At 39.5% G+C, this 18,283-nt stretch overlaps 1 protein-coding gene across 7 annotated transcripts in view; it reads left to right on the top strand.

Annotated features, from left to right (window-relative positions):
* MPP6 (membrane palmitoylated protein 6) overlaps positions 1–18,283 on the top strand; it is a 135,552-nt gene that overhangs the window by 14,527 nt on the left and 102,742 nt on the right. The window contains exon 2 of one of the 7 annotated variants that reach the window (XM_027539346.1): positions 10,307–10,400. The exons of the other annotated variants lie outside the window; for them this stretch is intronic. Coding sequence (XP_027395147.1) covers positions 10,376–10,400 — 25 coding nt within the window. The 5' untranslated portion in view covers positions 10,307–10,375. The remainder of the gene's footprint in view (positions 1–10,306; positions 10,401–18,283) is intronic. 7 annotated transcript variants of the gene reach the window in all.

Raw genomic sequence — 18,283 nt, forward strand, 5'->3', positions numbered from 1 at the left:
GTACAAGTGCCATATGCCTGTGTATATACACTGACCCTTGAATGACATGGTAGATGGTGGAGTGGAGGGGCTGGGAATCTGTGGCTAATTTATTGTTGGGCCTCTTACCTAGAGTTCCTTGGTACCTGTGAATTCAACCAACCATAGATTGGGTAGTACTGTAGTATTTACTGTTAAAAAATACCCACGTTTAAGTGGTCCTACACAGTTAAAAGCCCCATTGTTCAAGGGTCAGCTGTACTAGGTACTCTGTGTATGAAAAGAATAGGGAGGAAAAGCAAAAGTACAGAGCAATTATGTAGTAGTCAGGATGTGGTGGATCCATATTGTGTTTATGTGTCTATGTGTGTGTGTGTGTTGAAAATTTATCTCTGAGAGGTGAAGTTCTGGAGTAAGTGTAGGTTTGTTTTTTGTTTTTTTGTAGTAAATATTTTCTGTCTACTTCTAGTATGTATCACTTATGTCTTAATCTTCTGTTTTCATCTGTGCAGATGTTTTGTTAATTGGCCTTCCATCAGTCTAAAACTGATCTGCCTCATTGACCTGTTAAAGAGACATTCACTTGTCTATTGAGTGACATATTCTGGAACTGCACAACAGAAACATCTACCCCACTGCTTCAAACATGCTTACTTATTGCTTTGAGTCTTGACTCCTTCCTTGGGCGTCTGTCAGCCGTGGAGAGCATTGCAGGCAGCTGCCGCCTCATGAAAGAGGTTTTGGGTCCTCACTGCCTAAGCGCACAGCCAGCATCAATAACTCTGTTTTAATTCAGGAGATGTTTTATCTAAGAAATATTTAAATGCTTGCAGAGACTACTCTTCTGAGTCTAAGAATTCCAGGGTAGTCTGATGCACTGCTTTTATCCTTGGTGTGCTGAACCACCCACTTTATCTAAAGGGAAGGATTGACGTTGATTGATAAACAGGACAGCTCTCCCTCTCGTTACTTATTTATATAAACTTATTTTTAATTTTTGAGAATTCTAATCTTAATGATAAGCAATTAAAATAACACAGAAGGATGAATGTACAATGAAAGTTTAAAATTTTTCTGTTCCCAATCTTACTTCATGGAGTTATTCATTGATAACAGTTTCGAACTGAGTCATATCAGTAAAGTGTTTCTCAATAATTGGTGTTTGGCGTTTTTGGCAGCACTGTACTTTGTCATGTGGGATTGTGCTGAACACCGCTTAGTGTTCAGTGCCCCAGTTCTCTGCCATAGCCATTGGAGTATGAAAGATGCCTTCACACGTTTCCAGATGCTCTTGGGGAGGGAATGGTACTGGTCCTGGGTGAGAGTATTGTAAAGTTTAAAATTACACTGTGTATCTTTGAAAATATGTCTATTTTTTCAACTTTATTGACTCTACTATGAAAGAAGAATATTTGAGCACACATGCATTTCTCATGGGAGGCCCAGAAAAAAATTCACTTGGGAAGAACTGTGCTTACTTATAATGGCTTAGATTACTATGGTTTTTCAGTCTTACCTGCTTTCCTTTATGACAGCATTACTCTTGTGTTCTCAGTTACCTGTCTTTTTTTCTTTTCTCTTCTTGAGTGTTTTTGTGTGTGTGTATGTGTGTGTGTGTGTGTATGATTTTTCAGATGGCCAGCTCATGCTTGGTTGGGTTTTATTCAGGGGATTCTGTGCAGTCTGGTTAGGGGGCACATTCCTCCAGGGAAGATTTGCTAAGGATTTTCTTGGGCACCTCTGTAATTTTTCTGCTTGGAATTTTCTGAATTAAGTAGGTATAGGGGAACTCTGAATCCTGGAGAGTAGGCTGTGGTTACAAATTCTCAGGTTGTATTGCCCCCTAATATGGTGTTCAGGCTGTAAAAGGCTCATATCCTCATTGTCTTCCTTAGCCAACAGGTGTATCTTCAGCCAGGTGGGGTTAGTCTTGTATGGTTCCTGCTCTATGTGGAGGGGTCTAAGTTGGCAGTTCATTTTGAACTGCCTAGTTCAAACCTGGTTCAAACCAAGGCCTAACCTGCTGCTTCTGAACTAGGTGCTGACTCTGCGAACCCTTTGTGCAGCCATGACTCAAGCACGTGCTTACCAGTTTGTTTTTATCCTCTTCACATGGGCCCATGGGGAGTTTCTTGAGCACTAGCTGTTGTACTTGAGAGGATGTTTTGGATATTTTGGTTAGTATTTCTGTTCTATTTGTGAGAGAATGATTTCCAGACTTTTAAGTCCATCTTTTTGTTGGACATGCAAGCATCTTCCCCTACTTTCTGACTTCTAGTATTTCCTAAAATTTCTGGTATTTAATCTCTCATTTCTCTTTCATCTACCTCCAGTAATATTTCTATTCTTTTTAAAAAGCATGTATTCTGTCATTTCAGTGAGTCCTCAGGAGGGAGACAGTGTAGACGTCTGTGCTCAGCCTTCCTTTGTTTCTGGAAGCTTGTCTCCTATTTTTTAGGTCCAAGTCCATCAGTGCTAACTGACCTGATGAAAACTAAATCTCTATAAATGCCTGTTCATTTAACTACATTTTTCTTTTTTCTTTTTTAAATTTGACTTAAAAAGCATGATGTTTAGCTATAAAAGAGGTGAAAGGACAGGGATGAAGGACAAGGTTCAGGGCATTAACTGTGCAGTTGAGCAGGGCCTCCCTGGGGTGGGAAGCAGCATGGGGATCTTACCATGAAGTCTAAATATATAAGGGAAAATTACAACAATGAGAAACCACAATTTTTTAAATTATGTGCAATAAATGGTAACTGCAGTACATTTGGCATAATAATAAGAGTTAGAGTTCAAAGATAAATAAGATGCTATTTCTGCCCTCAGAGAACCCACTAATTTGTGGTAAAGACAGACATGTAAATGAAAATACAGTCACTTCTCATTATTCATTCTTTGTGGTAGTTTTGTTCTGTAAGTCTCTTTGAACACTGAATTGGGGAATACTGAGCCATTGTCTCTAGGCTAGAAGGGGGTTAGGTTCCTACAAGCCCCAGTCACATTTTCATTAACTGGTCAGTACATAACCTTGCTTTCTGTGTGTTGCTGTTTAAAGACATCTTGATGCATATATATCTATATATATCTATTAGTATATGTGTGTGTATATACTTGATTCATTAACATTGAACGGCCAACAGCACTATAATTTCATGCCTAAAGGAAGCTCTTCAGACACTTGTATTTTCTCTGCAAGGCACATCACCTACTTCTTTGTGGTTAGGAACACTGGACAGCACTTATGCACTATGCTTGGGGGACATTTCAGACAGCAAAATAACCAAGCACAAAAATGTGAAAAACATGACACTCAGTAAACCATAAAAAGGATACCTATTTTTTGTGTGAGAGTAAAACAAGAAAGCAGAGTGTTGCCTCATTAAACCTAAGCTGGGGATGCACACACTTAGGCATGTCGTTTTTGCTGCTTAGTGTCTTCATATGACAACAAAAGCACCGTGCATTTTGACTTTGGCGTTAAAGGTAAATTTTATCAAGTGGGCAAATTCACAAATACAGACTCCATGAATAATGAGGACCAAATGTACTATGGTATAAGTGCTGTATGTTCTGCCCTAGGAACTGCTAGGATGGGTCAGGAAAGGCTTCACCATTAAGGTAAAGTTACAGCAGTATGAAGCAACAGGCTTATGGATAGCAAATGGCCCGGTGTGGCTGGAATTAAAAGGACCTCTTAAGGAGGACCTCCTTGACCTTTGAACAGGTAAAGGAGTTGGGGGGATATGAGGTCCTTATGCCATGTTAAGTAATTTGAATTTTATAGGTGATGAGGAGCCAGTGAATGATTTTAACCAGGGAGAAACATGGTCATATTGTATTTTGGAAAGTTCACTCTGATGGTGTATCAGGAATAGGTGAAGTCGGAAAACTAAATAGATTTTAGAAGTTAAGCTGAGAGTATGAACTAAGTAAGTGACAGTGGAGATAAAGAAAAAGGGATGTGTTTGTAAGATATGTAAGATAATAGATTGAAAAGCCTTGGTGGTAGATTCAATTCACTTCAGTCTTTCAGTCATGTCACACTCTCTGTGACCCCATGGACCAGAGCACGGCAAGCTTCCCTGTCCGTCACCAACTCTTGGAGTTTGCTCAAACTCGTGTCCATTGAGTCGGTGATACCATCTTACTATCTCGTCTTCTATTTCCCTTTCTCCTCCTGCCTTCGGTCTTTCCCAGCTTCAGGGTCTTTTCTAGAGTCAATTCTTTGCATCAGGTGGCCAAAGTATTGGAGCTTCATCTTCAGCATCAGTCCTCCCAATGAATATTCAGGACTGATTCCCTTTAGGATTGACTGGTTTGATCTCCTTGCAGTCCAAGGAACTCTCAAGAGTCTTCTCCAACACCATAGTTCAAAAGCATCAGTTCTTCAGAGGTACTGGGAATAAAGGAAGTTGAACATGTGTACCTCTGTGCCATTAACTGAAATAGGGAATACTGGAGGGTGACCAGATTTAGGATGTAATTTGAGTTTTGGGCATGTTGAGTATTATCATTGTGTTTGTGGGATATCTTTACAGAGATTAGGCAAGAAATATAATCTTAAACCCAGGAGACAGAGCTTTGAGAGACATTTAGATGTGGGAACCCTTTGGATGGTTTTGGCAGAAAAGTAACAATCTGTACATGTTTTAAATGATTGCTCTAGCCAATCTAGAGAATATTGTTGAGAACTGGAGTGAAAGTTGGGGATCAACTGAATGACTACTGAAATAAATGAGCAACAGATGGTGGTGGCTTGGAGTAAAGTGACAGCAGTGGAGGGGTACAAAGTTGGGTTTTGAGTCATTACCTCTATCATGGCTGAATTTAAAAACCACTTTATCATTGGATCTGCTTTGAATTCCCCATATATGTGTGTGTGTGCTCTAAGCCACTTCAGTTGTGTCCAACTCTGTGTGACGCTATGGACTGTAGCCTGCCAAGGCTCCTCTGTCTATGGGATTCTCCTGGCAAGAATACCAGAGTAGGTTGCTATGCCCTCCTCCAGGGTATCTGTCTGACCCAGGGATTGAACCCACGTCTCTTATGTCTCCTGCATTGGCAGGTGGATTCTTTACCACTGGTGCCACCTGTAACTGCATATATAATATGTGTTATCCTGAAAAAACTATCAGTGAAATTTATTCTGGAAATCTAGTTTGGGGTATACTAAAAAAGATTCACATTTTCATATTTAATACAATCAGGCACTGATCCTGTAGTTGTATTTCATGTTTATTAGTGCTTATTGTATAAAAAACACTTCTGGACAGTTCCACTGGTTCAGTTATAATTCTGCGTATTTTCTTATAATACAGCAATGGAGCTTTAAGCTGCTTTACTAATTAGTGACTAGGTCAAAAAATTTATTAGAAGCTGGGCTACTGCATTGTGAGAGCAAATTAGGAATGGCGCTCACTATTTGAGCTATTAAAAAAAAAAAGAAACTCTGTGGATCTAGTTTTTCTATGGATGAGCTCACTACTTTAACTAGGATACTTCCTGGACACAGCATGGAGCTGGGTCCAGGGTAAGAAAAGAGGAGATTAGTCGACCAGTTAAGAGACTTTTAATATAGTCTAGACAAGAGAAGAGGTAGAAACTGTAAATCAAAGATCAGAGATCAGAAACTGTGATGGGGGTGAATATTTTAGACTTTGTGTAGTAGAATGAGAAGGATTTGGAGGAGAATTTGATGTCAAGGTTAGGGAGAATTAAAAAAAAATCAAGATTCTGAGATTTTAAGCTTTGGAGAATGGTTGGATGGTGATATCATAATAACAAGAGCTAGAATCTCTAGCATGAGTGAATAGTTTTGAAAATGGTAAATTAAAGGCACCATCTTTGGAGTTCCCAGGGGAAGTACATTAGAAGACAGTTGGAGAACAGTGAGTGCTGTAACCAAGATTTGAAAATTCTGTTCACATAGAAATTGGTTGAAGTCCTAAGAGTGAGTAATATCACTCATAAAGCAATTAAAATCTAAGAAAGACCAACAGGAGTGACCGTCTGCCCTCAGGCAGAATGTGAACAGAATATGTGATTGATTTTTCAGTTCAGTTCAGTCGTTCAGTCGTGTCCGACTCTTTGCGACCCCATGAATCACAGCACGCCAGGCCTCCCTGTCCATCACCAACTCGCAGAGTCCACTCAAACTCATGTCCATCAAGTCGGTGATGCCATCCAGCCATCTCATCCTCTGTTGTCCCCTTCTCCTCTTGCCCCCAATCCCTCCCAGCATCAGAGTCTTTTCCAGTGAGTCAACCCTTCACATGAGGTGGCCAAAGAACTGGAGTTTCAGCTTCAGCATCAGTCCCTCCAATGAACACCCAGGACTGATCTCCTTTAGGATGGACTGGTTGGATCTCCTTGCAGTCCAAGGGACTCTCAAGAGTCTTCTCCAACACCACAGTTCAAAAGCATCAATTATTTGGAGCTCAGCCTTCTTCACAGTCCAACTCTCACATCCATACATGACCACTGGAAAAACCATAGCCTTGACTAGCCGGACCTTTGTTGGCAAAGTAATGTCTCTGCTTTTGAATATGCTATCTAGGTTGGTCATAACTTTCCTTCCAAGGAGTAAGCGTCTTTTAATTTCATGGCTGCAGTCACCATCTGCAGTGATTTTGGAGCCCTGAAAAATAAAGTCTGACACTGTTTCCCCATCTATCTGCCATGAAGTGATGGGACCGGATGCCATGATCTTCGTTTTCTAAATGTTGAGCTTTAAGCCAGCTTTTCCACTCTCCTCTTTCATCAAGAGGCTTTTTAGTTCCTCTTCCCTTTCTGCCATAAGGATGGTGTCATCTGCATATCTGAGGTTATTGATATTTCTCCTGACAATCTTGATTCCAGCTTGTGCTTCTTCCAGTCCAGTGTTTCTCATGATGTACTCTGCAGAGAAGTTAAATAAGCAAGATGACAATATACAGCCTTGACGTACTCCTTTTCCTATTTGGAACCAGTCTGTTGTTCCATGTCCAGTTCTAACTGCTGCTTCCTGACCTGCATATAGGTTTCTCAAGAGGCAGGTCAGGTGGTCTGGTATTCCTATCTCTTTCAGAATTTTCCACAGTTAATTGTGGAAATTATGTGGAAATTGTGGAAACCATGCAGACAAATGCTTTGGCATAGTCAATAAAGCAGAACTAGATGTTTTTCTGGAACTCTCTTGCTTTTTTGATGCTCTAGCAGATGTTGGCAATTTGATCTCTGGTTCCTCTAACTTTTCTAAAACCAGCTTGAACATCAGGAAGTTCATGGTTCGCGTACTGCTGAAGCCTGGCTTGCAGTATTTTGAGCATTATTTTACTAGTGTGTGAGATGAGTGCAATTGTGCGGTAGTTTGAACATTCTTTGGCATTGCCTTTCTTTGGGATTGGAATGAAAACTGACCTTTTCCAGTCCTGTGGCCACTGCTCAGTTTTCCAAATTTGCTGGCATATTGAGTGCAGCACTTTCCAGCACTATCTTTCAGAATTTGAAATAGCTCAACTGGAGTTCCATAACCTCCACTAGCTTTGTTCGTAGTGATGCTTTCTAAGGCCCACTTGACTTCACATTCCAGGATGTCTGGCTCTAGGTGAGTGATCACACCATCGTGATTATCTGGGTCATAAAGCTCCTTTTTGTACAGTTCTTCTGTGTATTCTTGCCACGTCTTCTTAATATCTTTTGCTTTTGATAGGTCCATACCATTTCTGTCCTTCATCAAGCCCATCTTTCCATGAAATGTTCCCTTGGTATCTCTAATTTTCATTAAGAGATCTCTAGTCTTTCCCATTCTATTGTTTTTCTCTATTTCTTTGCATTGATTGCTGAGGAAGGCTTTCTTATCTCTTCTTGCTATTCTTTGGAACTGTGCATTCAGATGCTTATATCTTTCCTTTTCTCCTTTGCTTTTCATTTCTCTTCTTTTTACAGCCATTTGTAAGGCCTCCCCAGACAGCCATTTTGCTTTTTTGCATTTCTTTTCCATGGGGATGGTCTTGATCCCTATCTCCTGTATAATGTCATGAACCTCCATCCATAGTTCATCAGGCACTCTATCTATCAGATCTAGTCCCTTAAATCTGTTTCTCACTTCCACTGTATAATCATAAGGGATTTGATTTAGGTCATACCGGAATGGTCTAGTGGTTTTCACCACTTTCTTCAATTTAAGTCTGAATTTGGCAATAAGGAGTTCATGATCTGAGCCACAGTCAGCTCCTGGTCTTGTTTTTGCTGAATGTATAGAGCTTCTCCATCTTTGGCTGCAAAGAATATAATCAATCTGATTGCGGTGTCTACCATCTGGTGATGTCCATGTGTAGAGTCTTCTCTTGTGTTGTTGGAAGAGGGTGTTTGCTATGACCAGTGTGTTCTCTTGGCAAAACTCTATTAGCCTTTGTCCTGTTTCATTCCGTACTCCAAGGCCAAATTTGCCTGTTACCCCAGGTGTTTCTTGATTTCCTACTTTTACATTCCAGTCCCGTATAACGTAAAGGATATCTTTTGCGGGTGTTAGTTCTAAAAGGTCTTGTAAGTCTTCAGCCTCTTCAGCATTACTGGTTGGGGCATAGGCTTGGATTACTGTGATATTGAATGGTTTGCCGTGGAAACGAACAGAGATCATTCTGTCGTTTTTGAGATTGCATCCAAGTACTGCATTTTGGACTCTCTCATTGACCATGATGTCTACTCAATTTCTTCTGAGGGATTCCTGCCCACAGTAGTAGATATAATGGTCATCTGAGTTAAATTCACCCATTCCAGTCTGTTTTAGTTCGCTAATTCCTAGAATGTCAATGTTCACTCTTGCCATCTCCTGTTGGACCACTTCCAATTTGCCTTGATTTGTGGACCTGACGTTCCAGGTTCCTATGCAACATTGGACCTTGCTTCTATCACCAGTCACATCCACAGCTGGGTATTGTTTTTGCTTTGACTCCATCCCTTCATTCTTTCTGAAGTTATTTTTCCACTGATCTCCAGTAGCATATTGGGCACCTACTGACCTGGGGAGTTCCCCTTTCAGTATCCTATCGTTTTGCCTTTTCATACTGTTCATGGGGTTCTCAAGGCAAGAATACTGAAGTGGTTTGCCATTCCCTTCTCCAGTGTACCACATTCTGTCAGACCTCCCCACCATGACCCACCCATCTTGGGTGGCCCCATGGGCATGGCTTAGTTTCATTGAGTTAGACAAGGCTGTGGTCCATGTGATCAGATTGGCTAGTTTTCTGTGATTATGGTTTCAGTGTGTCTGCCCTCTGATGCCCTCTCTCAGCACCTACCATCTTACTTGGGTTTCTCTTACCTCGGACATGAGGTATCTCTTCACGGCTCTTCCAGCAAAGCACAGCCGCTGCTCCTTACGTTGGATGAGGTGTATCTCCTCACCACCGCCCCTCCTGGCCTTGAATATGGAGTAGCTCCTCTTGGCCTTCCTGTGCCCGCGCAGCCACTGCTCCTTAGACGTGAGTTTGCTCCTTTCGGCCGCCTCCCCTGATTTTTCAGTTAGCTTGTTGCTAAACATGGGAAGTTTGAGGAAAGTGATGGCTAGGGAAGCCAGATAGCAGTGGTGAGAATGGGAAGGTGGAGAATTGAAGAAGAGATGTCCAGGGTGACTACTTTTTAGAGAAGCTTGGTGTGGTGGGAAAAAGGAGAGATAGGAAGATGTGACTTAAAAGGGAAATGGGTTCAAATTTAAAATATTGTCATTGAAAGATGAGGAAGATGTTAATATTTATAAATGTGGAGATGACAAATGAAGAAAATATACTGAAGTAACTGGAGAGGGATAGCCCGTGGGTCATGGTCCTCCAGTGGGTGGGAGGGACTGATTCGTCACACAGCCAGCAGCTTCATATAGGATGAAGGGCATATTTTCTTGTGAGATTTGAGAAAAAGAGGTTAGAAATGGTGCTACTGTAGTTGATTCTACAAGCGGAGGGTAATTTCAGTAAATCATAAATGATAACCTCTTTTCCCTTCTGACAAAGTCATTTGCTGACTTGGGTAGTAAATACTTGAAATAGAGAATGTGAGAGAACCAAGGGACAAGTAATAGAGGCATGCAGCAGTACTTGGGACTTTGCTGATTTGGAGAGAAATAGTGAAGTTTAGGACTTCCCTGTTGGCTTAGACAGGTAAAGTGTCTGCCTACAATGTGGGAGACCTGGGTTTGATCCCTGGGTTGGGAAGATCCCCTGGAGAAGGAAATGGCAACCCACTCCAGTACTCTTGCCTGGAAAATCCCATGAACGGAGGAACCTGGTAGACTACAGTCCATGGGGTTGCAAAGAGCGACTTCACTTTCACTTTCATTTTCTTTCAGGGAAGTTTGAGCATCTGCAAAACCTGGGATAAGAATAGGAATGAGGGCACTGAATGGAAGGAAAGCGCCATGGAGATCGGAGGTGAAGGGGGAGGTAAAGACAAATTTGATTCACAGATAATTTTGTTTAGGGCTACCTGCATGGAAATGAGTGTAGGTGAGTTGTAACCAGGCTCCTGGGTAAATCTTTTCACTAAGTCTAAATGTAAACTACAGCATTAATGCAATTTTATCAAACCAAGCATATGAAGGAAATTCTATTACAGCAGAAAACTGTCATTATAGAAGAGGACTTGTAAAAACTTTCTGCAGTATTTGAAACAGTATTTTTATCTAACCTTTTGAAATTTTATGAGAGACACAAATTACCATATTTCTGGTTCATTTTATTACCAGTATTCTCAAAACATGGTATCCAGCTCTTTAATGGCTAGAATTGAAGGGCTGGCAAGGATATCCAGTTGTGTCTAGTGTTTATGCTTCCTATGGGGAAAATTGCAATGAGAAAAAGTCTAAAATAGTACTGGCATTCAGTTGTCATTTTATCTATTTAGAGTATTCTTTCACCACTTTGAACATATTGCTTGTTCCTCAAGTTTCTTACAACCAGAAATTCTTCCAAATAAGAAATGTGAGGTTAAAGCCTAAAATAATCTTTGCATTTTGGCTGAAATATGGCTGCTGTCACTGAGGTAGAACTTCTTTGGCCTTTCTGAATTTCTAAAACTTTAAAAATTAGTAAGCTATTCTATGCAGAGTTTCCATCTGGACGTATAGAATGAAGTTTTCTAATTTTATAGACTATATTTGATGTTGCTTCCCATAACTCCCTATGTGGGGAAATTGTGCTCTCCATCTTCTTAACTGAGCATTCCTGCCCAGAAGAGCTGGTTGAGTGACATACGTTTGAGAAGGGACTGTTTCCTTATTCTTTTTCATCATCAATAATATATTTTTGTGGTTATTTTTAATGCAATGCATTGTACTTACTTTTAAGTAATGTTTTGCTCAGTGCTTTAAAAGCTGATAAAAGTAAGAGTGAGCAACAGCCTGAGTGTTGAGAGAGAGATAAGAATAAAATACTCCAAATTGATAGCTAATTCTAGTAAGCTTATAAAAATATTTTTACATAGAGAGATTGATGTCATTTTAGTATAACAGTACTATCATCTGAATCGTATTTGTTTACAAATCAGTGATATTTGAGCCCCAGTTCCGAGTTGTAGTGGAATTAGTGGTGTGTAAGTAAAGAAAAATGATTTGGGTTGAAATTAGATAAACATAGCAGTAAATAGAAGAAGCAGTTTTTATTATGAGTTAAATAAGATTGATTTTAAAGTTTCCTTTTGTTAAACCTTTACACTTACGAATGCTGAGAAAATACACATCTTTTGGAAATTAGAAATGTTTTTGTAAGTTTTTAATATTGATTTTAAATGTTATACTTTAATGGAATGTTCTACCAAAATATATTTCATGTCTTAGTGTTTCCAAAAGAATTTAATGAAGCATATCATCTGAAGACAACTTGGTCTTCCCAGTCTTTTTCACCTTCAAAGAAAGAGTACTGTTTGTTTTTAACTGCAAGAACAGTTGTAATTCTGATTTTTCTGCATTGAAACTGGTTACTGTTTACACAGAAGAGGTGTATTTTTGGGTAGGTTTTTATATTAAAATTGTTAATGCATGTATAGATGAAAGACTGTCTTGCTCTTTATCTTTTTCTTGCTCCCCAGAGGCTACTACTTTGAACTTTTTAGCTGTTTCTTTTGGCACTTAGCTCCATGTCATTATATGGTATGCTTATGTGGGTGATTTCTTAATTTTTTCAGTTTTAACCATTTTGAAAGATGAGAATTTAGCTCTTTTTCCTACTCTTACTCTCTATGCGTATACACTTCTGATCCTTCATTTCCCCCAACATAATTAACATTTTATTAAATCAGTATTTATTAATTGATCCATTAATAAACTGTAAGGACCTTCTGACTTGTCCAGGATGGACTCCTTATTCTCCATACCTGATACACACCCATCACCATCTTGTTGAGAATTACCTTTGCCTTTCTCCTGGATCGTGTCCTCTAGTTGCTTTCTCTCACATCTTCCCCTTTTCTATTTTGCCCCTTTGTTACATGCTCAGAGAGCAGCACATCTTTTTTAAAAAAAGAAAATTTCTAAGAAAAAGTGTTTGTGGTAGATTAGTTTTATGAAACCTTATAAGCAAGTCTGAAAATTATTTTTAACTGTCCTTGCACTTGACTGATAGTTTGGTAGGGTAAAATATTTTAGGGTGGAAATGTTTTTAAGTTCATCATTGCATTGTCAATCTCTTTAGATGTCATCATTGAAAAATTCAAAAGCACTTCTGATTCCTAATTCTTGAAATATCATTGTAGTTCCCCTCTGTCTCTAGCGTTCTGAAATTTCACAATGATGTGTCTTGGTATGCCTCTATTTTCATCTATTTCTCTGGGTACAATATACCCCATTTAGTCTAGGAATTTACTGCTTTGAGTTCTGGAAAATATTAATTGTTTCATTAATGTTTTTCCCCCCTTCTGTTTTGTCTAATCTTTTTATAACTCCGCTTGTTTAGATGCCCTCTGCTAGTCCTCTATTTTTTTTTTCTTCTATTTTTCTACCTTTTTGGTATTTCCCCTAATTTATCTTCCATGATTTCTATTGCATTTGTCATTTCTACTTTTGCATTTTTATTTTAGAAGCTCTTTTGTTTCCCCTAGGTGTTCATCTCCTATAGGAGTCTTGTTCTCGTTCCATGAATACAATATTTTCTCTTGAGAATTTTAATGATTTTCTTTTATCCTTAAATAGTTTTATTATTCCAAGTAGATTGTACCTGTTTGTTTATTCTAGTCCCTGGCGTTCATGTTACAGGCTTTCCTCAGTATCTGAGATCCTGAGGTTAATACTCATTTTTAATGAGTACGGAAATAAAACCATGGAGCTCTGTTTGCAGGTTGAGCTTCTCTGTAGCCATTCTGACTGGATTATTTAGGGATAATGCCTTATCTTTCCACTTAGGCTGGTCATGTTCTCTAGAGAAGACTCTTCACATCTTTCTGGAAACTAAAGCCCAGGCTAAAGTATTTTGATAGTCAAGAAGGAGAAGCAGGTGGAAGGGTTGTCTCTTCATTCAGTAATCCTGTTTTCCATATGATTTCATTGTCCATTGTCCAGTGGCACTTCTTACCTTAACTCCTTCTGGAAGATCTACCTCTAGTTTTCAGTTCTGCATAGATGAGGGTGAGGGGCAGCAAGTACCCTGCCAAGAGGGTAGGACTGAACTATTGATAAGTAGTATACATGAAAAACTAAAAAAATAAATACCAACTCTAAGAAAATAAAACTACCAGAATGGAGAAAGATATCTAAAATTTACTAATGAAGCATCTAATGAATACTGACCTAATATTTTCTGAGTCTTCCTATCTCAGTTCCCCTCACCTCAAATACTTTGGGTCATTCCTCAGCCTTTGAAAGATTTTGTTTTATAAAATGAAATGGTTTTCTGCTTTTCTTGTAGTTCATTTAGAGTTTGGCCTCTTGTGTCTGCTAAATCAGTTAGCCCTTTATCCCTATGTTTTATAGCTTCCAAAGTCAACTTTTTTCTACATTCTCCACATCTTCATAAACTTAATGCCTTTAAAATAAAATTGCACATATACATCTTTATTAAATTTTAGTGAAATTCTAGGTGAGAGCAAAATTAGAAATATTTATATTTGTCTTCTTGAATAAAAATATTTGTTCATTTTACTTTTATTTTTCTGTTTACTGTTCTTTCAACTTTGACACTTAATTTTGTCAAATCCAAATTTGCCAAAATGTTGGAGCCTGTCAGAAGAGTTTCTGCTTTGTAACCATGTTTATTTTTAATTACACTTTGGGTTAAAGGATCTGTGATGAAGAGCCTTCTTACATTTTCCCTTCTGAAAGAAGATTGCTTACTCTAAGAGCAACTACAGTCATGCATGCTTTGCTTCAATTTGATTTTTTCTCTTCGTTGTTAACACAAGAAATGAGTTGGTTCCTTTGGCATACTAGTGCTATTTCAAACTCAATCTAGTCCCCAAGTGACTGTATTTTACTTTGGTATATGTCAGTTGTTGATTATACAAAATTTTGTCCCCAATCGGACCTGAAAGCTAGGTGATGTAAAGGAAAAATAATTCAGAGCATTAGTTAAGAATTTACTAAACATTTGTTCACTACTTAATATATACAAGGCTCTATACTGGGAACTGTTTCCCCATCTATTTGCCATGAAGTGGTGGGACCGGATGCCATGATCTTCGTTTTCTGAATGTTGAGCTTTAAGCCAACTTTTTCACTCTCCACTTTCACTTTCATCAAGAGGCTTTTTATTTCCTCTTCACTTTCTGCCATAAGGGTGGTGTCATCTGCATATCTGAGGTTATTGATATTTCTCCCGGCAATCTTGATTCCAGTTTGTGTTTCTCCCAGTGCAGCGTTTCTCGTGATGTATTCTGTGTATAAGTTAAATAAACAGGGTGACAATATACAGGCTTGACGAACTCCTTTTCCTATTTGGAACCAGTCTGTTGTTCCATGTCCAGTTCTAACTGTTGCTTCCTGACCTGCATACAAATTTCTCAAGAGGCAGATCAGGTGGTCTGGTATTCCCATCTCTTTCAGAATTTTCCACAGTTTATTGTGATCCACACAGTCAAAGGCTTTGGCATAGTCAATAAAGCAGAAATAGATGTTTTTCTGGAACTCTCTTGCTTTTTCCATGATCCAGTGGATGTTTGCAATTTGATCTCTGGTTCCTCTGCCTTTTCTAAAACCAGCTTGAACACCAGGAAGTTCACGGTTCACATATTGCTGAAGCCTGGCTTGGAGAATTTTGAGCATTACTTTACTAGCGTGTGAGATGAGTGCAACTGTGCGGTAGTTTGAGCATTCTTTGGCATTGCCTTTCTTTGGGATTGGAATGGAAACTGACCTTTTCCAGTCTTGTGGCCACAGCTGAGTTTTCCAAATTTGCTGGCATATCGAGTGCAGCACTTTCACAGCATCATCTTTCAGGATTTGAAATAGCTCAACTGGAATTCCATAACCTCCACTAGTTTTGTTCATAGTGATGCTTTTTTCTAAGGCCCACTTGACTTCACATTCCAGGATGTCTGGCTCTAGGTCAGTGATCACACCATCATGATTATCTGGGTCGTGAAGATCATTCAGAAAACGAAGATCATGGCATCCGGTCCCACCACTTCAAGGGAAATAGATGGGGAAACAGTGGAAAGAAACAGTGTCAGACTTTATTTTTCTGGGATCCAAAATCACTACAGATGGTGACTGCAGCCATGAAATTAAAAGACGCTTACTCCTTGGAAGGAAAGTTATGACCAACCTAGATAGCATATTCAAAAGCAGAGACATTACTTTGCCAACAAAGGTCCGGCTAGTCAAGGCTATGGTTTTTCCTGTGGTCATGTATGGATGTGAGAGTTGGACTGTGAAGAAGGCTGAGCGCCAAAGAATTGATGCTTTTGAACTGTGGTGTTGGAGAAGACTGTTGAGAGTCCCTTGGACTGCAAGGAGATCCAACCAGTCCATTCTGAAGGAGATCAGCCCTGGGATTTCTTTGGCAGGAATGATGCTAAAGCTGAAACTCCAGTACTTTGGCCACCTCATGCAAAGAGTTGACTCATTGGAAAAGACTCTGATGCTGGGAAGGATTGGGGGCAGGAGGAGAAGGGGATGACAGAGGATGAGATGGCTGGATGGCATCACTGACTCGATGGACATGAGTCTGAGTGAACTCCGGGAGCTGGTGATGGATAGGGAGGCCTGGCGTGCTGCGATTCATGGGGTCGCAAAGAGTAAGACACAACTGAGCAACTGATCTGATCTGATCTGATACTGGGAACTATAGTGGAAGAGAAAGCTTTTATACATGGAGAGGTTATAATTTAACAAGGAGAAACAGGGAATAAACATGAAATATTTAGTGAATGCCGGAAAACCATTCATTCAGCTTGTTTTTACCAGATGTTTGTATTTAAAAATCAATTAGAGAAATATGAAATTGTGAGTGTATGTATTCCCTTTAGATCTTGACTTTGTTTATTAGATGTTATATAATAATATTTTTTGGGAATTACATGGTGTATAGTGACAGAATTAAAATCTGTATCTGGTACCACTCTTCCTTCAGCATTTCTTGAATTCTTGATAATTGTTTTTCCACAAAAGATTACTTTAAACAAAGAATATGAAAAAAAAGGTAATTTAAAAAAAAAAGGAATGATTTTATATTTAATACTTTGCTTTCAGATTTCAGTACATATGTTTGATTCCATGACTATTTACCTTTCACAGTTCAAGGGGAGAGAGAGAATAAAATAGAGTGGTGACAAGTATCTTAACCCACTGGTTATCTGTAGCATCCAAAATCCCTAGACCCTTCACACTGCAATAAACTGGAATTTCATTTCAGTCATCTATGTTTTTAAAGGTCAGTTTTCATTCCAATCCCAAAGAAAGGCAATGCCAAAGAATGCTCAAACTACCGCACAGTTGCACTCATCTCACACGCTAGTAAAGTAATGCTCAAAATTCTCCAAGCCAGGCTTCAGCAATATCTGAACCGTGAACTTTCTGATGTTCAAGCTGGTTTTAGAAAAGGCAGAGGAACCAGAGATCAAATTGCAAACATCCACTGGATCATGGAAAAAGCAAGAGAGTTCCAGAAAAACATCTATTTCTGCTTTATTGACTATGCCAAAGCCTTTGACTGTGTGGATCACAATAAACTGTGGAAAATTCTGAAAGAGATGGGAATACCAGACCACCTGATCTGCCTCTTGAGAAATTTGTATGCAGGTCAGGAAGCAACAGTTAGAACTGGACATGGAACAACAGACTGGTTCCAAATAGGAAAAGGAATTCGTCAAGCCTGTATATTGTCACCCTGTTTATTTAACTTATACGCAGAGTACATCACGAGAAACGCTGGACTGGAAGAAACACAAGCTGGAATCAAGATTGCCGGGAGAAATATCAATAACCTCAGATATGCAGATGACACCACCCTTATGGCAGAAAGTGAAGAGGAAATAAAAAGCCTCTTGATGAAAGTGAAAGTGGAGAGTGAAAAAGTTGGCTTAAAGCTCAACATTCAGAAAACGAAGATCATGGCATCCGGTCCCACCACTTCATGGGAAATAGATGGCGAAACAGTGGAAACAGTGTCAGACTTTATTTTTCTGGGCTCCAAAATCACTGCAGATGGTGACTGCAGCCATGAAATTAAAAGACGCTTACTCCTTGGAAGGAAAGTTATGACCAACCTAGATAGCATATTCAAAAGCAGAGACATTACTTTGCCAACAAAGGTCCAGCTAGTCAAGGCTATGGTTTTTCCCGTGGTCATGTGTGGATGTGAGAGTTGGACTGTGAAGAAGGCTGAGCGCCAAAGAATTGATGCTTTTGAACTGTGGTGTTGGAGAAGACTCTTGAGAGTCCCTTGGACTGCAAGGAGATCCAACCAGTCCATTCTAAAGGAGATCAGCCTTGGGATTTCTTTGGCAGGAATGATGCTAAAGCTGAAACTCCAGTACTTTGGCCACCTCATGCAAAGAGTTGACTCATTGAAAAAGACTCTGATGCTGGGAAGGATTGGGGGCAAGAGGAGAAGGGGATGACAGAGGATGAGATGGCTGGGTGGCATCACTGACTCAATGGCCGTGAGTCTGGGTGAACTCTGGGAGTTGGTGATGGACAGGGAGGCCTGGCGTGCTGCAATTCGTGGTGTCGCAAAGAGTCAGACACAACTGAGCAACTGATCTGATCTGATCTGATGTTTTTAAAGGCATTTACTTTAGTCAGCTGCTGCTCCTGAGCATGTTAAGACTGGCAACTCATTTTCTTCCATCTTACTGAAATTTTCAACTGCTTCCAAGTTTCTCAAGGGTATTTCTGATC

The sequence above is a fragment of the Bos indicus x Bos taurus genome, chromosome 4 (genome assembly GCF_003369695.1).
Source record: "Bos indicus x Bos taurus breed Angus x Brahman F1 hybrid chromosome 4, Bos_hybrid_MaternalHap_v2.0, whole genome shotgun sequence".
Lineage (NCBI taxonomy): Eukaryota > Metazoa > Chordata > Mammalia > Artiodactyla > Bovidae > Bos > Bos indicus x Bos taurus.